This window comes from Mustela erminea, chromosome 3, assembly GCF_009829155.1.
Source record: "Mustela erminea isolate mMusErm1 chromosome 3, mMusErm1.Pri, whole genome shotgun sequence".
In the NCBI taxonomy this organism is placed as follows: Eukaryota; Metazoa; Chordata; class Mammalia; order Carnivora; family Mustelidae; genus Mustela; species Mustela erminea.
In genome coordinates this window covers 145,131,089-145,154,483 of record NC_045616.1, presented here as the reverse complement: position 1 = coordinate 145,154,483, position 23,395 = coordinate 145,131,089, and the positions used below count along the sequence as shown (strand labels likewise).

The window sequence follows — 23,395 nt, the reverse complement described above, 5'->3', positions numbered from 1 at the left end:
CTGCCTTTGGCTCAGGTCATGATCCCAGGGTCCTGGGATTGAGTCCCACATCAGGTTCCTTGCTCACTGAGGAACTTGCTTCTCCCTCTGTCTGCTGTTTCCCCTGTTCATGCTGTCTTTCTCTCTCTCTCTCTCTCTCTGACAAATAAATTTTTTAAAAAAATTTTTCTTTTCTCTTCCTAGGGAAAAAAATGAAGCTGGAGCCAAGGTAGTTGTAAAAACTTGTTTATTTTTTTTTAAAAATAAATACAAAAATATAAATATAAAACATTAGCAGATAGAATTTGATGAAATGAAATTGCACAAATGTTTGTATACCAGGTTGCAAATCACACCTACTAACACCACATGTACTTTTTTTTTTCTTTTTAATTTAATGTACAGAACAGGATATACCTTAAATTGTTTTTCTTCACCTTTTTAAAAGCTTCATTGGCAAGGGCAGGACGTGTATCTAACAGAAGCGGCTTGTTCGTGAGGTTGCTTAAGGGAGAACTATCCTGTTCGTGTTTCTGAAAAATTATCTTTTATTTCTAAGATGGACAACACTGAATTTCCATAGCTTTGGCTCTTGGAAGTGATTAAATAAAATTTCGTATATATTCCATGAGACATCCTACAGGAAAAAAAAAAATTAATGTAATTAATGAACAAATTAAAAAAGGAAATGGGAAAAAATTGTGCTGCGTGGCAGGAAAATTCTCCTGAATATCAAATATTGTGTAGTGGAGACGACGTCTGTCAAGTTACTTCCTCTTGCTTGGGTCGAGCAGATAACGCAGGTCCTCGCTTACGAGTCCTTGTCACTTTCCCCGCCACCGTACATCTCCGCCAGCTTGTTAAACCGAGGGCCCCACTCGCGGAGGTAATCGTAGTTTTGGTCCCCGTCCGTAGTGCCCGATTCCAGGGAGCTCAGAGACTCGGCCACGGAATCGTTCCCTTCGTAGGCGTAGGTGGCCAGCGAGTCGTAGGGGGGCGCCGTGGGGTCCAGGTCGTGCTCTTTGAGCCTTTCGTTAATGAAATCCCGGACGTCCGTGTTATCCGGCGCCGTGGGAGTCCTCCGAGGGATAAACAAAGTTTCCGGGATGATGTCTCGCCGGAGCTTCTTGTCCTCGATCGCCGCGGGGTTCCGCAGGGTGCCGATATCAAAGGCCTGCGTGTCCTCCTCGCCGCCACCCTCGTCGTTATAGCTCACAATGTTGTCTCTGATGTCTTCTTTAGACAAGATCAGAGGCTCCTTTTTTCGCTGTCTTTTCAGGGCTGCAAACAGGACTACTATCACTTGAAAAGGAAAAAAAAAAGAAAAGAAAAGAAAAAAGAGAAAAGGATATTCATTAGTGGGCCATCTAAAACACTGCATAAATAACCAGCGAAAGTACTGGGGAGGAATTGAAGTGATGGAGGTTTTCCGGGACAGGCGAGGATTTCAGGTTCATGTTGTCCTTCCATCGGTGCTGGTGGGGGAAAGGGCAGAGGCAGCTGGGGGCTTAGCCAGGGTGGGTGGGGTATGCAAGCCGTGTTTCTAATGCATTTTTAAAGCCATCTGGGATAGTTCTCAAAGGCAGTGTGATATTGTGTCTATTTTTCTAAGAACTGTTTGAAGTGAGTTCCTTATTGTACAGACATTATTTATACTTTGCATTGAATGGTGACATAAGGTGTTACATAAAAAATAGACACAAATTGAATTCGGCTTCAAGTAAAACAATTAAGAAGGACGAAAATATGCTCCTATTTTGCACATCCTTGTACAATATTAAAAAGGCAACATGCTTCACAAAATGCAGTGTTGGTTTTGGTTAAATAGCTTTGCTGATGGATGTATACCACCAGTTTAGCCATCTCTGGGGTATTACATAGAAATGTATATCACACATGAGACCAAAAAGAAAGTTATCCAGTCACGCGATAGCAAAAAGTAAATTTCAATTTCTACATTGAATTACCTATAGAAAGCATGTAGGAACTTAGCTAGATATATCTCAAACAACAGGAGATCTACAAATAGCAATGTGTATCATTCAGAAAGGGCATCTCTTGGACGCCTGGGTGGCTCAGTGGGTTAAACCTCTGCCTTCTGCTCAGGTTGAGACCTCAGGGTCTTGGGATCGAGCCCCCCCATCAGGCTTTCTGCTCAGTGGGGAGCCTGCTTCCACCCACCCCCTGCCTGTCTTTCTGCCTACTTGTGATCTCTGTGTGTCAAATGAATAAATAATATCTTTTAAAAAAGAAAAAGAATGACATTTCCTTACTACTGATACCTAAGAAGGTATCACTAATGGCAACATAATGATTTTACTAATCATGATGATAATAGCATAAAAGACAGGAGAATGTTAAATTTTCTCTGACTGTATTAATTTTCCACTCTCATTCACTATTTCCAAACATTTTGGACATGATCTCTGAAAAGAATAATTTTCAAGGAAACAGATCTGAATTCAATTAAATAAGAAAAGAGAGGAAAAATATTTTACAGGTATATGTATGATGAAATAGCTATATTTATTTAGCTTCTTTAGAAGAAACATTTAAAAGATATGGGGTTTATTATTATGAACTGAATGTGTCCTTTCAAAATTCATGTTAAAGCCCAGATCCCCAAAGTGATGATATTTAGAAGTGGTGGGATGCTTAGGGGGTAATTAAGTCAAAGCGTGGAGCTGTCATGAATTGGATTAGGTGGTTTTATGAAAAGATACAAGAGAGAGAATTGCTGTCTGTCCTATGGGGATACAGCATAGACAGCCACATCGAAACCAGGAAGTATGCCCCCACCAAATCTGGAATCTGCCAGTGCCTTGATTTTGAACTTTCCAGCCTCTAAAATTATGAGAAATACATTTCTGTGGTTAAAACCATCCAGTCTATGGTATGGTTACAGCGGACTGAACTAAGAGAACTACATTAGTATGGGGAGGGCTCTTAGCTTTTTTCTTTTTTATTAACACAGGACAGTCAGACTACCTGCCTTCAAGCTTCTGTGAAAGGGCAAACAAGGGAAATTTTTAATGCAAAAAAAAAAATTAATAGTAATAATAAGGTTTTAATCAACTGGTAAGTATCCTTGACCTTCAAAGTAGTTAAAAAATAAATAGGCCACCACTAAGACAGAAAAAAAATTACATTTATTCTTCAAGTCTTTCAAAAAAATTTGCTTAAATTCATATATTCATGCACACACATAAACTCATAATGTAAAGATTTTAAACCTTAGATTGTTTATTGTCAGCCAAACGATCTTACCCAGTAAAAAATGTTCTAATAATAAGGTTAATGAAACTTACTAATATTGGCTCCAAAACCCAAGTTCATTTTACTGCTTCTTAAAATGTCAGATACAATGTTTTTTGATTAGGGTCATAGGAATATACACAATAGTTTTAGGATAATGCAACTGGAGAATAAACTTAATCTGATTTTTCATTCAAAAGCAGTTAAAAAGCAATTTGCTCCAGGTTATAAAATCAAGTATTATTGTTTCAGGGAAAGGTGAACCAGGTAAAGGGCTATTTTAACATGATTTCAGTGGAAAAGCTCCATCCAGCCATCATACCAGTAAAAAGCTGGAAATAAACTTTACATTTCCTAAAAAACTAGCTATAACGGACAGTGAAGTACCTGGCCTTGAGTTACTCAGAAATTGTGTAACCTTGAAAAAATGTTTTGGACAGCTCTAATTTTCAGTCTCGTGATTTCTGAAAGAAAGGCAATAAATATCTGATCAGATAAACTATTTTAATATAAACAACATCCTATCATTCATGTAGGTCTCTCTTCGATGATGGAGTTAATGGGGGAGGAGTTATTTTCATCACAGAATCTCTTATCCACAAATACACTAACGCAAACAGTCCAGGAAATTATCCCGTTTTCCATGAGGTCGCTTACCCAGCAGAATGATGATACAGAGGAGAATGGCGATGAGGGCGCCGGTGCTGAGGCCAGCGGGGAGGAGCAAGGCTTCTGCGCTGCAGGACTGCATGTTGCCTTGGCTGTCGCAGGCGCACACGCGGATGGTCAGCGTGCCCGTGCTGCTCTGAATCGGGTAATCGTTGTCCGAGATCACCACAGGCAAGAGATACGTACTTATTTCGTGTCTATTGAATCCATTTTTTCTGGTTAAGATTCTGGCAGTATTATCTAAAATAAATTTTAACAGATAGATTACAGATGGCTTGGGATCGTCAATTTCTCTCATGCTGATCCCCGTGGCTTGATAGCCAAGTAAAGAGATGTTTATGTAAAATATAAAATGAAGATCGGTTTTCCCGTAACATGCCTACAATGCAACATTTTAAAATACTGATAAGATAAATTAGGTAATTTGAGGAGTCTCAGACTATGACTGTTTATTTATTTGATTTCCAAGTTTTTGGCAGATAATGCTCTTAAGATGGTGAATTTTTATAAGTGAACATTTTATCAGGATAGCAAGGATACTGGCATACTGTTTTTCAGAGTTTTCAGAAAACACAAATAAGCATACCAAGAAAAAAAATCATAGTGAGTGTTTTCTATTTATATATGCATATATGTTTATACATACAAACACGCACACAGAATATACACATTAACCCAATACTCGTGAAGAAAAATATGAACGAATAAATTTTATGGGTAGTTTGGCTTTTAATCAATCACACACTCGAAATCCTTCAAGAGTCACAATATATGAACAATGGTGAACAAGTTTGTTTTTTCTTTATTCGTTTTAAAGATTTTATTTATTATTTATTTATGTATTTTATTTGTTTATTTGTTATTTATTTATTTATTTCAGAGAGAAAGAGAGAGTCTGAATAGGGGAAGGGGCTCAAGGAAAGCAAGAGAGAGAATTCTAGGCAGACTCCACACTGAGCACAGACTTGCTGCAGGGCTCGATCCTATGACCCTGAGATCCTGACCTGAACCTAAATCAAGAGTGGGACGTTCAACCAAGACACCCAGGTGTCCCAGCAAGTTATTTAATGTTTCTGAACTTTTGATTTCTACTCATTAAAACAAATACAATCTATAACCCATCTGGCAACTGATGCGGACTACTAGATAAATGCACAGGCAGATGTAAGGATTTAAAAAACCCAAGCATCCTACTAACTAGTATATTGCTACAGATATTTTATTTATCTGGTAACATCCAGTATCCTTCAATGGAGGTTGTGCTTTTACTTTTTTATTTTTTTGAGGTTGTGCTTTTAACAAAAAAGATTTCACCTAACCCTCTATAATCAATATTTAAAAAAAAAAATCAATATGTACACGGATGATAATTTCCTATTCTGTTTATCTAATGCATTTAGTCTTCTTTAGCCAATCCGGTAAGCCTGCTCAAAATGCTAATGTAGGGAAAGGAGTGAGTCAGCTAGTTGCTAAATTAAATATGACAGGGGAAAAAAAGGTGAAACTTTCTTGCAGGTAGAGTTGTTGAACACAAAGCAGTAATTTCCTAAATTATTAGTAAGAAGTCATTTCTACTATATCAGTTAACTATAAAGGCTAGGAAAGAAGATTACCAAAATATAAGACGTACATAAGCAAATTTAAAAAATAAATTTAATCCTGGCATTTTGCAAATTTGACTTATCCTCCAAAAAGTATTAGGGTATAATTCTTCCATTCTCAAACCTACACTAAAATAAATATTTATATGCATATGGGCATATGTTTTTCCCATTTTCTTTTTTTAAGTTTTTATTTAGATTTTAGTTAGCATACAATGTCATATTAATTTCAGGTGTAGAATTTAGTAATTTATCACTTCTACACAACACCTAGTACTCATCATAAGTGCACTCCATAATCCCCATCACCTACAGGACCTGTTCACCCACCCACCTCCCCTCTGATAACCATCAGTTTGTTCTCAACAGTTAAGAGTTTATTTCTTGGTTTGCCTCTCTCTCTCTCTTTTTCCCTTTATACCTTTGTGTTGTTTTTTTAAATTCCACAACCGAGTGAAATCATACGGTATTTGTCTTTCTCTGACTGACCTATTTAGCTTAGCATAATACTCTGAAGCTCCCCCGATGTCATATCAAATGGCCAAGATTTCATTCTTTTTTGGTGGCTAAGTGTGTATATATATGTACATATATATACACATATGTATATGTATATATATGTATATATGTAAATATGTATATATGTGTGTGTGTGTGTGTGTGTGTATGGCACTTCCTCTTTATCCATTCATCAGTTGATGGATACTAGGACTGTTCCCATAATTTGGCTATTGTAGATAATGCTGCTATAAACACTGGGGTGCATATATCCCTTTGAATTAGTACTTTTATGTTCTTTGGGTAAGTAACTAGTAGTGCAATTACTATACCACAGGGTGCTTCCATTTTTAACTTTCTGAGAATCTCCATACTGTTTTCCAGGGTGGGTGCAGCAGTTTGCATCCCCAACAACAGTGCAAGAGGGTTCTCCTTTCTCCACATCATTGTCAACACTCATTCATAATAAACCTCAACAAAGTAGGTTTAGACGAACCATATCTCAATATCATGAAGGCCATACATGAAAAACTCGCAACTAATATCATCCTCAATGGGGAAAAACTGAACTCTTTTCCTCCAAGGTCAAGAACAAGACAGGGATGTCACCTCTCATCACTGCTAATTAATAAAATACTGGAAGTCCAAGCCTCAGCAATCAGACAACCAAAAAAAAATAAAAAATAAATAAAAGACATCAGAATCAGCCAGGAAGAAGTAAAGTTTGCACTGTTTCCAGATGCATGATACCCCATAAGGAAACCTAAATACTCCACCCAAAAACCACTAGTACTGATAATGGAATTTAGTGAAGTTGCAGGATACAAAGTCAATGTAGAGAAATCTGTTGCATTTCTATATATCGATAATGAAAATTAAATTAAGGAATCAATTCTCAAAAACCAAAAGATACGTAGGAATAAACCTAACCAAGGGTTGAAAGATCTATACTCTGAAAATTATAAAACACTGATGAAAGAAACTGAAGGTGACACAAGGAAGTAGAAAGACACTCCATGCTCATGGATTGGAAGGACAGATATTGTTAAAATGTCTATCCTACCCCAAACAGTCTGCACATTTCATACAATCCCTACCAAAATACCACCAACATTTTTCCACAACTAGAACAAACAATTCTAAAATTTGTATGGAACCCCAAATATCTAAAGCAAACTTGAAAAAGCAAAGCAAAGCTGAATGCAATAGTTCCAGACTTCAGCTTCTAGTACAAAGCTATAGTGATCCGAACAGTACTGGTATAAAAACAGACATATCGATCAACAGAACAGGATAGAAAACCCAGAAGTGAAACTGTAACTATATAGTCAACTAATGTGTAACAAAGTAGTAAAGAATATCCAAGGAGGAGAAGACAGTCTCTTCAACAAATGGTGTTGGAAAAACTGGACAACTACATGCAAAAGAATGGAAGTGGAACACTTCTTCTCTTCTTCTTCTTTTTTTTTTAATGTCAAGCACCAAAATAAATTTCAAATGGACTAAAGACCTAAATGACCTAAATGTTAGTTAGAGCTGAAATCATAAAAATCCTAGAGGAGAACACAGACAGTAGCCTCTTTGACTTGGCCATGACAACTTCTTTCTAGATATTTCTCTGGAGACCAGGAAAACAAAACCAAGGATAAACTATTGGGACTTTGTCAAAATTAAAAGCTTCTGCACAGTGAAAAGAAATGGTCAACAAAACTAAAAAGCTTTCTAAAGAATGGGACAACATATTTGCAAATGACATATCTGATAAAGGGTTATCTAAAATATATAAAGAATTTACAAAACTCAATAGCCAAGAAACAACCCCACAAAACAAAAACAAAAAACCCAACTAAACCAATTAAAAAGTGGGCAGAAGATATGAATAGATATTTTCCCAAAGAAAACATACAGATGGCCTGCAGAGACATGAAAAGGTGCTCAATATCACTGATCATCAGGAAAATACAAATCAAAACTATAATGAGACATCACCTCACACCTGTCAGAATGACTAAAATCAACAACAGAAGAAACAACAGATGTTGGCATATCGGTATATTTAGAATCTTCTTGTCTTATTCTTTTTTAACTTTTCAAAAGGTTCTAAATCTTATTTTTGCCTACAATACTTTTAATACATTGAAGAATAAAGTGAAGTTTTACCCTAAACTAATCATCCTATTCAAATCATTTTATTAAACATTCAGAAGGTCATCATACAGTTATGCTTTTGACCATTGAGGATGGAAATTGAGGATGGCTTGTTGGGATCCATGACTCAGTTTAACAGAAACATAAAGCAAATTGAAATGCACTTAGAAAGAGATATAATATTGTCAAATCAGTACCAGGGACTAATCTAAGTTCTATATTTAGGATGCCAGATTGAGCAAATAAAATGATGGGTGCTGTTTTGCTGATATTTAAATGGAACTGGACATCTTGTATCTTATCTGCCAACTCTATGACAATTTTTCACATCGCAATTATTTTAGATGTTCAGAGGAACATCAGATGTTCAGATGGAAAAGAGACATTTCAGAAACTACTGAATTAACTACTGATTTAATAAACAGATGTTACCAGTGGATGCCCTCTTTTCAACTGAATTGTGTAGTTTCTGCTGTATCAAATACCTCAAACAATAACTGGGTTAATGGAAAACTATCCATTATCTTACACTTCTTTCTGATATTCTGAAAGCTACCAAGAGGTGATAGAACAATTTGGTTCTGCCAGTGGATATATATTGTTACGGAGGTGTTATAAATATGCCAATGTAGTTATTAAATGTATTTTAAGAATAACTATATCTACCCCCATCTAAGATAAGTATGCCTTTTTAAAGAAAGATTAGCTGATATAATTAGTTTAACATAAATTTATTAAGGGGAAACAGGCTCTAACTATATACTTTTGTTTAGGCTAGAATAATTACCATGTATATTTTCAAAGAATAAAGCTTCTCAGCTTTTTAAAAATAGTTACCACTTTCATATTTTTTCCTCTAAAATATGTTTTTGTCCTCTTGGGGAATATAAGAAATACAAACAGTACATTTTAATCACAGAGACATTATAAAATTTATATATTGTACAGAAGAATTGTGTATCTTACCTTTGCAACTGCCTTTGTAGTGAAACCCCTCACAGACTAATATGGACACTTCTTCTCACTCATATCCCATGCCTTTTTGGCTTTGTGAATATGTTGCCGCTAAATCTCATTGAAATTGCACAAGGATCTCACTGAATCATTCATTTCTCTACCCCATGTGTCTGATTATTTCCAGCCTTTCTAATGCTTTCAAGATTCAAACTTTTGACTAGTACTCATATTGAACCCTCTTTCACATCTTTATTGTTTTGAAATTTAAGAGAATGAATATGGTCAAGAAAGAAATTAATATCTCATTAGATGTCTGATGAAAACAACATTTTGTAACATAGATCAGTACATTAATACATAAAATGATTGTTACTTTGGAGAAAAGGTCTTGCTAATGTCATCTGAAACCATAATGATGATGTTCTAAAATTTACCTTCATTATCCTGTACTGTGAAGTTTGGATTGACAGCAGCTAAACTGAAGAAAAATTTCTGTCCACCTAAAGGGTCATCCTTGTCTACTGCGCTTATAGTCTGTATTAGCTGCAGAAAAAAGAAAAATGCATATTTATCAAACATCTGTGGTTATAATCTGCTTTACAATATGTAATTTTTTAACATTTACTTTTGTCTAAATTTCAAGGCAGTTGATTTTCTTCCTTGTGCATGAATCTTTATTTTATTCCATCTTTTTAATTATTACTTTGACTTTAAAAAAGTCTCTATATCTCTCTCCCTTCCTCTCTGCTTTTTTCTGTCTCTATTTCTCTCTCCCTCCTTCTCAACTTCTCCCAAATATTATCCATTTCTTCAAAATAATAAATGGCAATATTATATTCTTTGCAGTCTTATTAACTTAGATATAGTATTTGACATGAGTAGGTTATTACATATGTATTTAAACAATGATCTGGAAAGGTTTATCTAATGGAGGAAAAATTTAGAAACCTATTGTGATTATGGCTTTTCTCCTTATCAAAAGTGAAAACTATTCAAAGAATGTATAGATTTCATAGATAATATCATGCAAAACTTTTTAAAGGAAAGACTTAAAGATTATGATCTACTTTAATAGTAATGGTTCACTTTATTTGCATTGTCAATAAAATTACATTTTTTAATTCAATATATGTGTAACATGCAAAATGGTTATTTTATAATCATCTCTGATTTATTTTAGGATAAGATACAATATAAGGAGCTATCTGGTAACAAAGCATAAAATGTAACACGTTTTACTATAATTAGATCACTTTGAACATGTATGATTAATATTATATAAATATATATGTACCTTATGACTATGTACTTTTTTGTATATATATAGAATTTGTCCTTAACTTATATGTATAATAACATTTTATATAATTTTTTGCATATCTTAATTTTGCAAGAGAACGTCAGAAGTTGCTAAATTGTATACCATATATAAATGGTGAAATTTATGCTTAACTGAAAAGAATGTGCTTTACCACATTGACTTATTTAACAGGGTGTCAATACTTGATGAAAATATTTGTTGCTGATGTTTTGTTGCTGTAAAAAGAGATTTCAAGTTTAAAATATTATATAATTGTAAAAAATAAAGAATTATTTAACCTTTCAATATTCAATTAAATTTTCTTTTAAATTATCTTATAAAAATAAAATTGTGATAAATTTTAGCTGTTCACTATTTAATTACAACTCTAGCCACTGATTTCAAAATAATACAAGAAATATAATTAGATCAAACAAAGATAAATGTTTAGGAATAAGCAGCCCAAAAAATCATTGAAACTTTGAGTAATTTAAAAATAGATTTTAAAATATAACATAACTTATTTAATGAAGTTTTAATGGTAATTCAAGATTAAGTAGAAAGCAAGGATTTATTGCTAATTGCTTACCTATCCAATATAAGACCAAAAACGGTACATATGTGTAGATATGTGAAGGAATTAAAGAGAAAAATGTATAAAAAGTACTAGTTAATACCCTTTAAGAGGTTTCAATTCAGTTACAAAATCATTCTTGATTGACTTGTTGTCAAGCAATCTAAAAGATTTTATTTTTAGTGATTTAAGAACAAGCTGAAGGGAAAAAATGACATAAAAGAAACAACATCAAGTAAGGTAGTAGACTTAATAAAATTTCTATGTTTATATATATACCATTAAGATTAATATTTTAGCACATATATAGATACAAAATGATAGAAATTTAAAAGTAGAGCTAACGGTCTTTTAAAACAAAAAAAATAATGTCTCATAATAAATATGCATTTTCAACTGTGATTAAAAATTACTATTTCAGAAAATAAAAAACAAATTAAAAAAAAATACCAAAACACACACACACACACACACACACACACACACACAAAATTACAATTTCAGTTTATATTTATAAACCAAAATAATACATTTCAGAGAACAAAATGGCCATATCTGTACATATATCTGTAAGAAGTTATAATGGTTTACACAAAAATTCTTAATTAATATGTTATTTGAATAAAAGACAATAGCATTGTTGGTTTCAAAATTAGTAATTCACTGATATATTTTCTTAAATGTTATTAAGGAACTAGCCCCTGAGTTGTTCAAGGATCAAATATATTTTGTTTTGGCGTATATTTGTTTATTTGTTTCCGTATATGTACCATATATACATGGATATAACATATACATAGGCATATGTACATATATGTGTATGTATATACATGTATGTATGTGCTAAAATAGAATTCAGAAGTTGGCAACATGAAGGAGATAAAACCACCTGGTCTTTCTATAGAAACACTTGCAATTTATTCCTCCTGGAGTCAAGTTCATTTTAACTCATTTCCAATATAATAGGTTGCCACAATTATGGGGGAAAAGTAAAAGCACTGGTGATGTCCAGTATTCATCTTTGAGCACATGAAGAATAGACACAGATAAATCATTTATATTTAATCTCCTTAGCTCTTATATAAATGTTTTGCATTTTTACTAGGCTATTCTAAAATAATCTCAAATAAACTTAAGGCTTTTTTCAGTGATCATACCGTAATGGAGTGTGGGATGATGACGGGATTTTAAAATATTTAAGTAAGAAAACTGGTCCCTAAGTTTTAATGTTTCAGCTTTTTCAGTGGAAAGAGTACCAGTTAGGGAAGTAACTCAACATTGTTCCATGGAAATATGTAATAGGATATTTGGGGTCTGACAAAGGCCTAGAGCTTAGATACAATCTGTGGGTAAGTGTAGGCAGCAGTCCTCCCTGGGGAGACTCTGCAAAATCTGGGAGACTGAAATGCTCTTTCTTCCCATAAAGATTAAAAATTATTGAAATGTATTGACTGAAGGAGTAAAACTTATTGACTGAAGGAGTGAGACATGCGTGAGGGAAAATAAAAGAAAAATGAAACAGCTAGTCTTCTCGCCTCTCCTTTCCCAAGATGCTCTTTCTGAGGTGGATAAGACAGGGAGTGAGGTAGCCTGGTTCAGGTGCAAGAGGGGACTGAGAATTTACATCAGCTTTAAGTTGCATCTTTTCCAAAGGGGGAAGTCTCCTACCCTTAGAGCAGAGAATAGACAGAAAAGGAACTCTATCTGTCTTCTCATTTTGTCCACACACCAAACAGAGGGAACCATTTCCTATGCTGTCCTTCAAAGTGCCACTTTAATAAAACAGTACTTAATTCAGAGGAGAATTGGGTGGGTTGAAATACTCTATAAATAACTAAAGTACACCCGCGAGTTCTAACAATGTTGTAACATCCCTAGAAGGAGGGGAGACAGATTAATATAAAATTCAAGGAAGGTTTGGTGAAGGACTTTCCCAAATAACCCCCTTGGTTTTGCCTGCTAGGCTGTTGCAACCTAGAATTCCATCACTGAGTACATAATGGTTTATTTAGTTCAAACAACCATTCATCAGCCAGGAGACCAAAATGACATTTAACAAACTGATCTTATTAAAAATAACTACTATGGGAAGCTCTAGCACATTCAGCTGATTAGACAAAAATTACTAATCATGTTATTCTTATCAAGTTTGTCCAGATAAGCTACTTTTTAAATTAAAATTGTCTTTGATTTTATTGTTTTCCTGCAATATGCCAACTGGTTTCTAAAATCCCCAAATTATAAAGTTACTGAACCAGATTTAGTTTTTATTTTTCAAAGATGCATAAGGGAAAAAAAAAGACCCACAATCCCTTATTTTGTATATTTTGAATACTTTTGGAAATCAGTATTTTAAATGACTCAAATGCTCTGAAAAGATATCTCTTGAAAATCAAATGGAATAACCATAGAGGGAGCAATGCATGCGGCAGTTGTAAAGTGGGTAATTTATCTCTTAGAGAAAAGGCTTCAACTTATATCATGCTGAGCCTTCCAAGCAGAGTACTATTTGGAATGGTATTTCCAGGGCAAACACTGTTTCATTACGAAGTAGGTCGGAAGTAGCTTTGTCATTTAAATATTCCAAATTAAACATTTCCATAACATTTTCAAATAAAAAAAATAAATCCAATTGCAGCAATTTCACCATTTCAAACAATAGACAGGCTATTGAATTCCTGTTAGAATCTTCAGAAGGAAGAATTCGTGTTATCCCACAACGTAATTTGCATAAAAATGTAACAATGACATTGATGTTTATAGGGAGCATCAAATGATGTCAAAACACAATGTAGTTTTGTGATGGCTCCTCTTTCTTTAATAAAACACATTTGATTCCCAATTATTATTTATAACATGCAGCTTCCTTCTGTGAAGATAGCACTCAAACCAATTAAGAGCATTTCTCTTCAGCCATATACACTGGAGCTTTTCAAACAACAAAATGAGTCCACTGAGGAAAAGACTTAAAGAGTTATAAACAAAGCTGATGTAGGAAGAATGTTCTAAAGGAGGAAAACTAAGTCATTAAGCACTCTAAGTGTTGCTATAATGATGAAGTACAAGTATAAATTTAAGGAGTGAATCCTGCAGCCCTGCTTTGAAAGCATTTGCATACATTGGAATACTGATGCACTGTTTTGCTGATCCCATGTGTCTGTGTTCTCCTAACTTCCAACTCCCACCTCTTCTAGCGGTTATCAGTATTTACCTAGAGAAATAGCAGAGGGTTTTTTTTTTTTCCTGGTTTTGTTTGTGAAAATTTACAAAGTGAAAGTTATTTCTTCCTACATCTTGACTTTTGTGGCAACAATGATATACTTTCATTTGAACTTCACGAAAGAAATGTGAAACAAGCTATAGGGTCATTTGGAACCCTAAAATTTTATCAGCCTTTTTTTATTTTTTAATATTACTGGGACTTATATGAACATTTTTATCTCTGTTTACTCATTCTTCTTAAGATTGGGAATGGAAAACATTTAATAAGCCATTAAAATCTTCTGAAGCTTTTAGTTGTATGGGTGCTCACCTGCCCTGGTCTCGCGTTTTCACAAACAAAAGTGTCATAGAACACAGCAAATTGTGGGGCGTTGTCGTTAACATCCAAAATTCTCACAAAAACAGCCACGCGAGTCATCTCTTTGGGATTGTCTAGAAAAGGGAAAAGAAAAATTTGTTTAGGAAGACAAATGTGTGCACAAGGTTTAATTTATATAAGTATCTTGTGGATACTAAGTGCTCACATAAAAATAAGCATTGTGTTCATTCTGCCAACATAATGAGCAAATACAATAAAGAAAATTACTACAGAGCCTAATTAAGTAGTCATAAATTCAGTTATTATTGGCCTCAAGAGAACTAGTATTATTTTGGAAAATCTTTTAAAAAGCACAATCCAGTGTAACTGAGTTTGTTTTGTATTTGTGGCTTTACAGTCCAAATATGTAAAATAAGAACAAGTATTTATTAAATATTTGTCATGCAGTATTATATTAAGCTTTACTGAGTTTTTGGATGAAGAAATAATTTTAAATAAACTATTAACTCGCCCATGCTCATTAGCTCCTAAGTGGGAGTTGTTATATTTCAACTTAACCTCCTGACAACTTTAATCACGAAAATGTGGTCCAATGGCTACTCCGAACTCCCCTTTTGGAAATTTTAATATATAGCTACTAATTTTACAAGTTTGGTGAAAATTCACAGGAAAATATAAGCACATGAATATTTCATTAATTGTTATCAGTATTACTTCAATAATCCAGGCTCAATTTTGTATAATAAAATTAGCTCAATAGTGACATACAGTATAATAATCATGATTTTTTTGCTACAAATATTGAAATCAAAAGCATCCAAGTGTTCACATAAAAATATGCATTAAAAATTGTCTTGATTTGTAAATGGAATTTTAAAATATGAATGTCTATTTAGCTTAGCCTTGGGTAACACCCTCGTATTAGTCAGAATTGTATACTCTCCACAAAAGGACTTTTCTAGGCACTAGTATTGGTATCTGAGAGTGTCCTGACATCATAAATTCAGGTTATATTTATCAGCTTTTGTGATATCCGAAGGTTAGTCTTTGGGTGCAGTTCAGTTTCTGTGTGGACTTCAGCAAAGTCAAACTGAAGATCAACGGAAAAGGAGAAAGAGGTAAGTAGCTAAAAGCAAAGCAAAACAAAACAAATAACACATGAGTGAGGGACAATAGCAATCTTATTAAACAGCCTCTACTAACATGGCTTAGGGATCGTACTATTTACCTTTGTGAAATGTATCTGACTTGCTAATTTTAATCTATAGAGTTTTCGTATACAAGGGTAAGAAAGTATTGTCTTGTACAGATAGGGAGGTTATTACCATGCAAAATAATTTATTTCTCCTCCTTTCTCTCCATGTAATTACACTGTTAGTAAAATAATGAAGTCAGCACTTTTAAAAATAATGTGGAAGAACTGATTACTCAGCAGGGACGTTTACAAGGTTGAGTCGTTATGAAGGAAGGCAGACAGAATTATAAATCCGTGTGAAGTGTCTTTATCTGCCTTCTTTTTTTCAAGAGAAACTTGAAGAGAAATGCATCCTCTAACACTCCTTTCCAGTCTTATCACTCACGTATATTCCATTCTTAGGTTCTGATTTCCCATTTGCTAATGTAGTGTCTATTGTTTACTACTTAGCACATCAGGTGGTTGGAGATTCCAGACCCTGGTGTAGAACGGAATTGCTTGAAATCACAGATTCACCACTCACTCATTGTGTGCCTCCGGTCAATGTACTCCATCTCTCAAATGCCTCAATTTACCCAGTTAGAAACTAACATAGAACTTCTAATCTATGGGGTTATTTGAAAAATTAAGTCAATTAATGCATGAAAACTATCAAACACTGTTATCAAGGTATTAGTTCCTTGGTAAACACTCAATATATGTCAACTATTAAAATCATCTTTATTATCACTGTGATACCTCTTGCATCTTACATTGCTTGAGAGTTTACGTTGTGTCGGTTCACACAAAGCACTCACACAATAAAAAAATACGTTAACTAATTTCCCTACAGTTCATACATTTGGGGAGCAGTAAAAAATGAGAAAGGAGAGAAAAAAAGAAAAGAAGAAAAATTCTATTCCATTCTTTCTCTAACCCACCTAGTCCTAAACCATTTGCAAATAGCCAGAGTTCACCTACAAAGTGTTCGTCACAAATGAATTCACCATCTACTAGAGCTATGACGTTGCTATGGGTATGAATAGGAAGGTATGATTCTTCTGTATTTTCTAGCATGTGGTTTTTCACCTAATAGAGTTGGTGAACCCAAGCAAAATATTTTCTTTCCATTGTCTTGACATCAATGTAACACTTGCTAGAAGTCAGGAGAAGCAGAACAATGTCAGATCTGAAAACTACACTGTCAGGCCTTTCCCTGACACAAAATGACGATTCTCCAGCTTTACAAATCACTCAAAAAGTCTCTTCAAATCAAAAGCTAAATCCACAAGGATAAAAGTGTTTGTAAAACATTAGGCTTAGAATCACCTGTTCAAACAACAGTGCTCACCCTAATCTTTTTACTGGTGGATATCGCAGTAAAAACATAAAGCATTCCATGAAGCATCATAGGGAACGGTAGTTGGAATATTTACCACCCGATTCTCTTTCAAAGTCCTGCAGGCACACTCTCCTCTAGCAAGAATGCATCAGCAATAAAGGACCTTAGAATGTGAAAGCATTCCGATCTATTCACGGTCTTTGCCCTATCCAAGAAAACAAAAGCTTAAACCGTTATCTAGAAATCCCAGCCTTTGCAAAGATGTATCTTTTCTACCTGCTTAGGGCAAGAATTTCCACTCTCAAGGAACTAGGCATAGATAATGGAGTTCTTTGGTCATAAACTTTGCTCTACTGTTCTCAGAACGTATTGCAATGATTATAGTCAAGTTTTCAGATGTGGTGAGAGAAACTCATTATGGATTTCAACGATCCACCTGTGACCTTAATTTTAAATTCTTAATTCTCCAAATGGTATTTAAAAAATATTTTTGAAGAAGGAAAAGAGAAGTTGTTTCATGGTGTAATGCACAAAATGTTCACCTGAGGTGGCCCTTGCCATAGGATGTGATCATGCTGTGGAAGGTAGAATTAAACTGTTAGAGGCAGGGCTTGAAAATGCACTGGTAAGAAGTACATTTAAACCTCATTCTGCCCTGCTTAGGGCTTGGTGTAGTGCACACTTACCACAAACCCAGGGCTTAAAATCTAGTAAAAACAATTTCCTATATGCTGTTTCCCTTTCTCCCTTATCCATTTAATGCCCAGAACAGCATAATAGGCTTCTGACTGCTTGAGGCTTGGCAGGTACGCATTTCCAGCAGTTACTCCATAAATTGATTTCACTTACGGGCAAAAAATAGGTTTAGTTCTTAAAAAGAAGAACGTAATTGGCTTAGCTTTTTACAGAATTGTAATTACTTCAACTAGCTTTAGAACTTAAATTTCTCAAAGTATCTGAAATGGAAAATGCAATTCCTAACTCATTAGGCTTGAATTAGGATCTTGAATCAAGCAGAGAGCACAGACAACCATGATGCTGGAATGATCAGATTGGACCCTGTTGGACACATCTAACTGCGGTGACATGGAGATAGATAATAGGGAAAAAAGAAAAAAAAGAAAGAAAGAAAGAAAGAAAGAAAGAAAGAAAAGAAAGAAAAAAGCCTTCCTTAAAAGAAAAACAAAAAAAATTTCTTCAGTCACCCTTAAAAGACACAGCCATTTATATCTGACTACGGAAAAACTGGGTCATTTGGATGGTGGAATTAATCAGTATTTCAGAGCCAGATTTAAGGAGAAAGCTAAATCTACCATTTTATCCTGAAGCTTTGAATTCATTGTTAATGATCAGTCCAGCCTCGTTCCATTTTTCTGAGACTTTTGGAGATTTGGTCCCATTACTCTGCCTTCCAAATCCTGGAATGGTGGCTTCAAATAACTTGACCTTGATCCGTGTTTGTGAATTCGGCTTCGTATTTCAGGTCTGGAATTTATAGGCTTAGTTTTTCACCATCATTCAGTCCCTAATTAATGCTTCTTTTTAGAATAAAGAGTTGCTTCATTCCAGTAAATCACAGCACAGGAAGTAGAGACCTGAACAAGTTTGCCTGAGTGGACAAAGTGGCTGCACAGGCCTGAGTCGCTGCACAGGGCTTCACTCTAAGAAGGGCCCCATGCTTATTTTAAGGCTCTGCTATTCCCATGTTAAATGTCTTAGTCATTTTTGAGCAAGACGTCTGACATTTTGTCTTATAATGCCCCCCCCCCAAATTATGCGGCAAGTCCTTAAATGGGCAAGAACCTTTGCAATTAGAGACAGATATGATTTTGAATCCTGGATCTGACTGTTATTACTTGGATAAAATTCTGTAAATTAGGTGTAGAATTCAGTATTGGATCTGGAAAGAGAAGGATTAGTTTTAAATCTCAGTTTTACTACTTCTGGCATGGTGACTTTGGGCAAGGTACCAAAACCTCTGGATCCTTCGTTCCTCCTCTGTGAAAAAAGGTCAGTAAGAATATTACTAGAATAAAATTAATATAAAATTCCTAGCATAATACCTGGCATAGAGTGCTTAATGTTAGCTATTATTACCAATACCTGGGTTTCCTCACCTGTAAAGAGGAAGAAATAATACTTACCTACATGTTTGTTGTTAAATGGTACACACCCGCATTTAGCATACATTTTAATTTATAGTGTCTATGTAATAAATCTAATTCATATACTTTCCCCCAAAAAAGGATATCTTTAGGTCCAATTTTTAGATAATTTTTATTAGACAATATTAAATGTTGATTTGGTCTACCTACAACTATCCCTCAGTATATAGGGCAACTATTGAAAAAGAATTATAGATGTTGAGAAGTCTTTTTTTTTTCTTGAAATCAATGCTTTATACTTTTTTTTTAAGATTTTACTTAAATTCAAGTTAGTTAATATATAGTGTAGTATTAGTTTGAAGCATTTTAAAACCTTAGATTAAAATTACAATTCATATGTATAATAAGAAGAAATTATTATTATTATTTTTAAAGATTTTATTTATTTATTTGACAGACAGAGATCACAAGTAGGCAGAGAGGCAGATAGAGAGAGAGAAGAGAAAGCAGGCTCCCTGTCGAGCAGAAAGCCCAATGCGGGGCTCAATCCCAGGAGCCTGGGATCATGACCCGAGCCGAAGGCAGAGGCTTTAACCCACTGAGTCACCCAGGTGCACTGAGAAGAAATTATTTTTAATATGAAATAAAACCTAATATATGTTAAATATTTTATACATAAAGTTCATCTTACTGATTTCAGCAGCTATAACAGTAAGATTGTGCCATTGAGATAGTTCACGGTCAAGGGGCTTTGATGTGTAAAGGGATCCATTTCCAGAATGTATGTTAAAGATCCTGTCAAGGTCTGTATGGCGATCCAAGGAAAATCTGGGTGTAGAAAGAGAAGCAAAATACATAGCAATATTAACATTTGTAGGAGAAAATGGTGTAATGTAAACACACACATAGTAACGTAATAATTTCATAGGAGTATATACAATACTGATGTAGAATGAAGACTATTTCATCGATTTATCACACACACGCACACACACACACACACACAAACACACAGGATAAACCCCCTCCTACTCCCCAACACCCCCACCCTCCCCACCGCCCAAAATCTCTATCTTCCTCCTCTTTCCAAGGCATGAGCTGGCACTTTGTTCAGCATTTAAAATGATGGCCTTCTGAATATTTGCTTTATTAAATCACTATCTATTGCCATATTCAACTGACTGGGAAGTATTTTTTTTTTCTCACAAAGTAGTTGACATTACAGATGGCTATATTACCGACTGACCTTACCTAGAAGCTGAAAATTCTGTTAAGGAGTTACTGTAAGGATCAAATGCAAAAAAGCATTCCCAGAAGCAAAGTCTTTTTCATAGTTATAAAATTGGAGTCAACATTAGTTTCAACAGACTAGTATGTTATCAATTTATGATGCTGTTTAGTAACTCCATGGTATGATACTCATGTAGCTTCAGTTTATTAACCATATATATCATTTAAAAATGTACACATTTTAACTAAAGATGTTTTAAAAACAGAAAAGTTGGGGTTGGAGTTTTCATACATTTGTGCCAAGTAAACTCTTAGTAAAAAAAATAAATAAAGTCTTAGCATATGTATAAGAAACCAACTATGCTGCAAATTGATTGAAGTCATTGTGTTGGATATCATTCTAAAGTCAGGTTTATCAATCAGGTTGCTAAAGTTAGGATAAAATCCCATTATTTAGGAGACTGTCAGGCAAGGTTTAAAATAGTTATACACCTCATCAGTTCCCGCCACTTCACAATCCTGGTGGCTTACAAATGCTTTATAGTCCCTGGGTTAGCAAGCATAATCCTCAAGTAACATTTAATGTTCCATATTAAAAAAAAATAAATAAAAGTAAAGCAAAACAAAGATGACAAGTCTGAGAGTAACATTCAGTAATGGCATATCTTTTCCCAAGCCCCAACTGTCACTTACATTAGGAAATCTTCATGAAATACTATTTTTAAATTGTGGTTTTGAATAATAATACAAAATAATGTTTAAGTGCCATAAAACTCTTTTCTCTTTTAATGTTCCAAACCTGTTCTAAAAATCAGTTGAAATGTACAATCCTTATGCTGGGTTTTTAATAAATTGCATTAGAAGAACAACTTAAGCCATCAGTACGGCTAATGTGATTCTACTTTGAAGGACTGCTTAATTTAGATTCTTATTTTAAATCAGTTCTAACTGGAACAGACTAGTAATTAACAAATCTCCTTAATAAGCCCTAGCCCTCTCTATTAATACAATATAAACTCAGTTTTGCATTTAAACTGCATGTCTTACGCTTCACACATAAGCTTCCAAAACACCGAATCTCTGGAATAATTCACAAATTCTCTTTCAAGTTGACAAAATTATTTTACTTCTGAAAGACTCAACATAAATTTACCTTCTCCTTCGAGTGTTTCCTGATTACCTAAAGTAGAAGCTTATTTGTCTCCTTCCCTCCCAAAGTATCTTTTACCACTCATCTCTAAATGTAGTATCGAAGTGTACCATTTACCACATTGTATTAGCAATTCATTTCAACATCAAAATGTGAGTTACATTTCAAACAGGAAATCAAGCATGAAAAAAACAAGTAACATTCTTGAAGTATATTCAGCACTCAATGAACATTATTTCTCATACTGGGTCGTCTTCCCTAACAGACTGAGAACTTCTTGAGAAATATGTTAATATCTGATACTGTGATCCACAAATATTTGTTAAACGAAAGAAAGAACAACTGAATTCCTTGGTATTTTGGCAAATAAGTTTTTTTCATTTCTATAGAAACATGATGTGAAGTTGCAATATAGAAATCAATATAAAGCATTATTGTCCTTGTCAAATCATCTTATATGTGTTTTGTCTTATTTCTTATAATTTAGTTTGAAAACGAAAGACACAATTTAGAGGATTATGCAAAATTATATTAAAGATAAAGAGGAACCCTGGTTCTTTTTCAAACATGATATAATTATATTTTCCAGTTCTCTGTTGGCAAATTATGTGTGCTAATTTTTATTTTCCTTTTTAGATCATTTCCAGAACAAGTATTTAAGTAAATTCCTTTGATTAACGCATTAACATCTATAATATGACGTAAACAATTTATAATATGCCCAGTATTATATTATCTATCCCATAAATACATTGCATTACTAAAGCTATTTTATCCCTGTTTTTATATCAGTTGGTTTTACCATTATTAACACCTAAAAATATTCAATTGCATTTTCTACATCAAGTCAGCATAAATTCAATTATATGACAACATTTTTGGCATAGATTTTGTCATTAGTAAGCATTAATTCTGTTACCATATAGTATAGGTAAATGGATTCTTCCCTTAGATTTGCATTCTGATTAAACATTTTATTTTTGTTTCAAAGATTCACAGACATATTTTGATGTATAATAACCACCAGTCTATAAGAGGATGTAAAATCTATTTCATTGTGTGAAGAGTATCTTTGTATTGTCACTTTATAACACCACTGGATTTAAATTGAACTCTTTTTAAAAAATAGTATATTTCACCAAAAAAAGGCCACTTTAAAACCAGGAACACAGCACACAGCCTGCTAAAGTTTCTTAGGAGCTATGCCAGGAAAATGTTTGGTAAGTATTGAATAGGTAAAATTATGTATATTGGTTCTATAAAAGATCCAAAGGGAAAAAAAAAATCCAAGCAATACAGCAATTTCAATGAAGACAAATGGACTGGGGAAGAGGCAATTATGGGGAAGTCATGCTGGCAGCTGGGAGCTGTATATCATTACCATGTATGTAACCTGTGATGCTCTACGTGGATGGATAGACTTAGAGAGTATAATGTTAGACAAAGTAAGTCAGAGAAAGACAAATACCATATGATTTTACTCATATGTGGAATTTAAGAGACAAAACAAAAGGACAAAGAAAAGGAGAGAGAGAGACAGAGACAGAGAGAAAGAAAAACAAAACAAAACAAAAAAGACAAAAAAAAAAACCAGACTCTAAACTGCAGAGAACAAACAGATGATTACCAGAGGGGAGCTGGTTGGGGACTGGGTGAAACAGGTGATGAGACTGAGAATACACTTGTCTTCATGAGCACTGACTAACGTATGGAACTGCTGAATCACTATATTGTACATCTGAAACATATAACACTGCATGTTAACCGCATTGGAATTTAAAAAAAAAAAAACACAAAAAAATGAACAAAAAGAAAATATTTAGATAAAATTACATAAGTCAAATAGTAATTTTAATATATAGAAGATATGAC

The 23,395-nt window shown here is 34.1% G+C and overlaps 1 protein-coding gene across 1 annotated transcript in view; it reads right to left on the bottom strand.

Annotated features, from left to right (window-relative positions):
• Positions 1-209: 209 nt before the first annotated feature.
• The window catches only part of CDH10 (cadherin 10), a 173,986-nt gene continuing 150,800 nt past the window's right edge, over positions 210-23,395 (bottom strand). The window contains exons 8-12 of the mRNA XM_032337712.1: positions 19,835-19,971; positions 14,514-14,635; positions 9,542-9,650; positions 3,892-4,143; positions 210-1,281 (exon numbers count right to left, since the gene is read on the bottom strand). Coding sequence (XP_032193603.1) covers positions 791-1,281; positions 3,892-4,143; positions 9,542-9,650; positions 14,514-14,635; positions 19,835-19,971 — 1,111 coding nt within the window. The 3' untranslated portion in view covers positions 210-790. The remainder of the gene's footprint in view (positions 1,282-3,891; positions 4,144-9,541; positions 9,651-14,513; positions 14,636-19,834; positions 19,972-23,395) is intronic.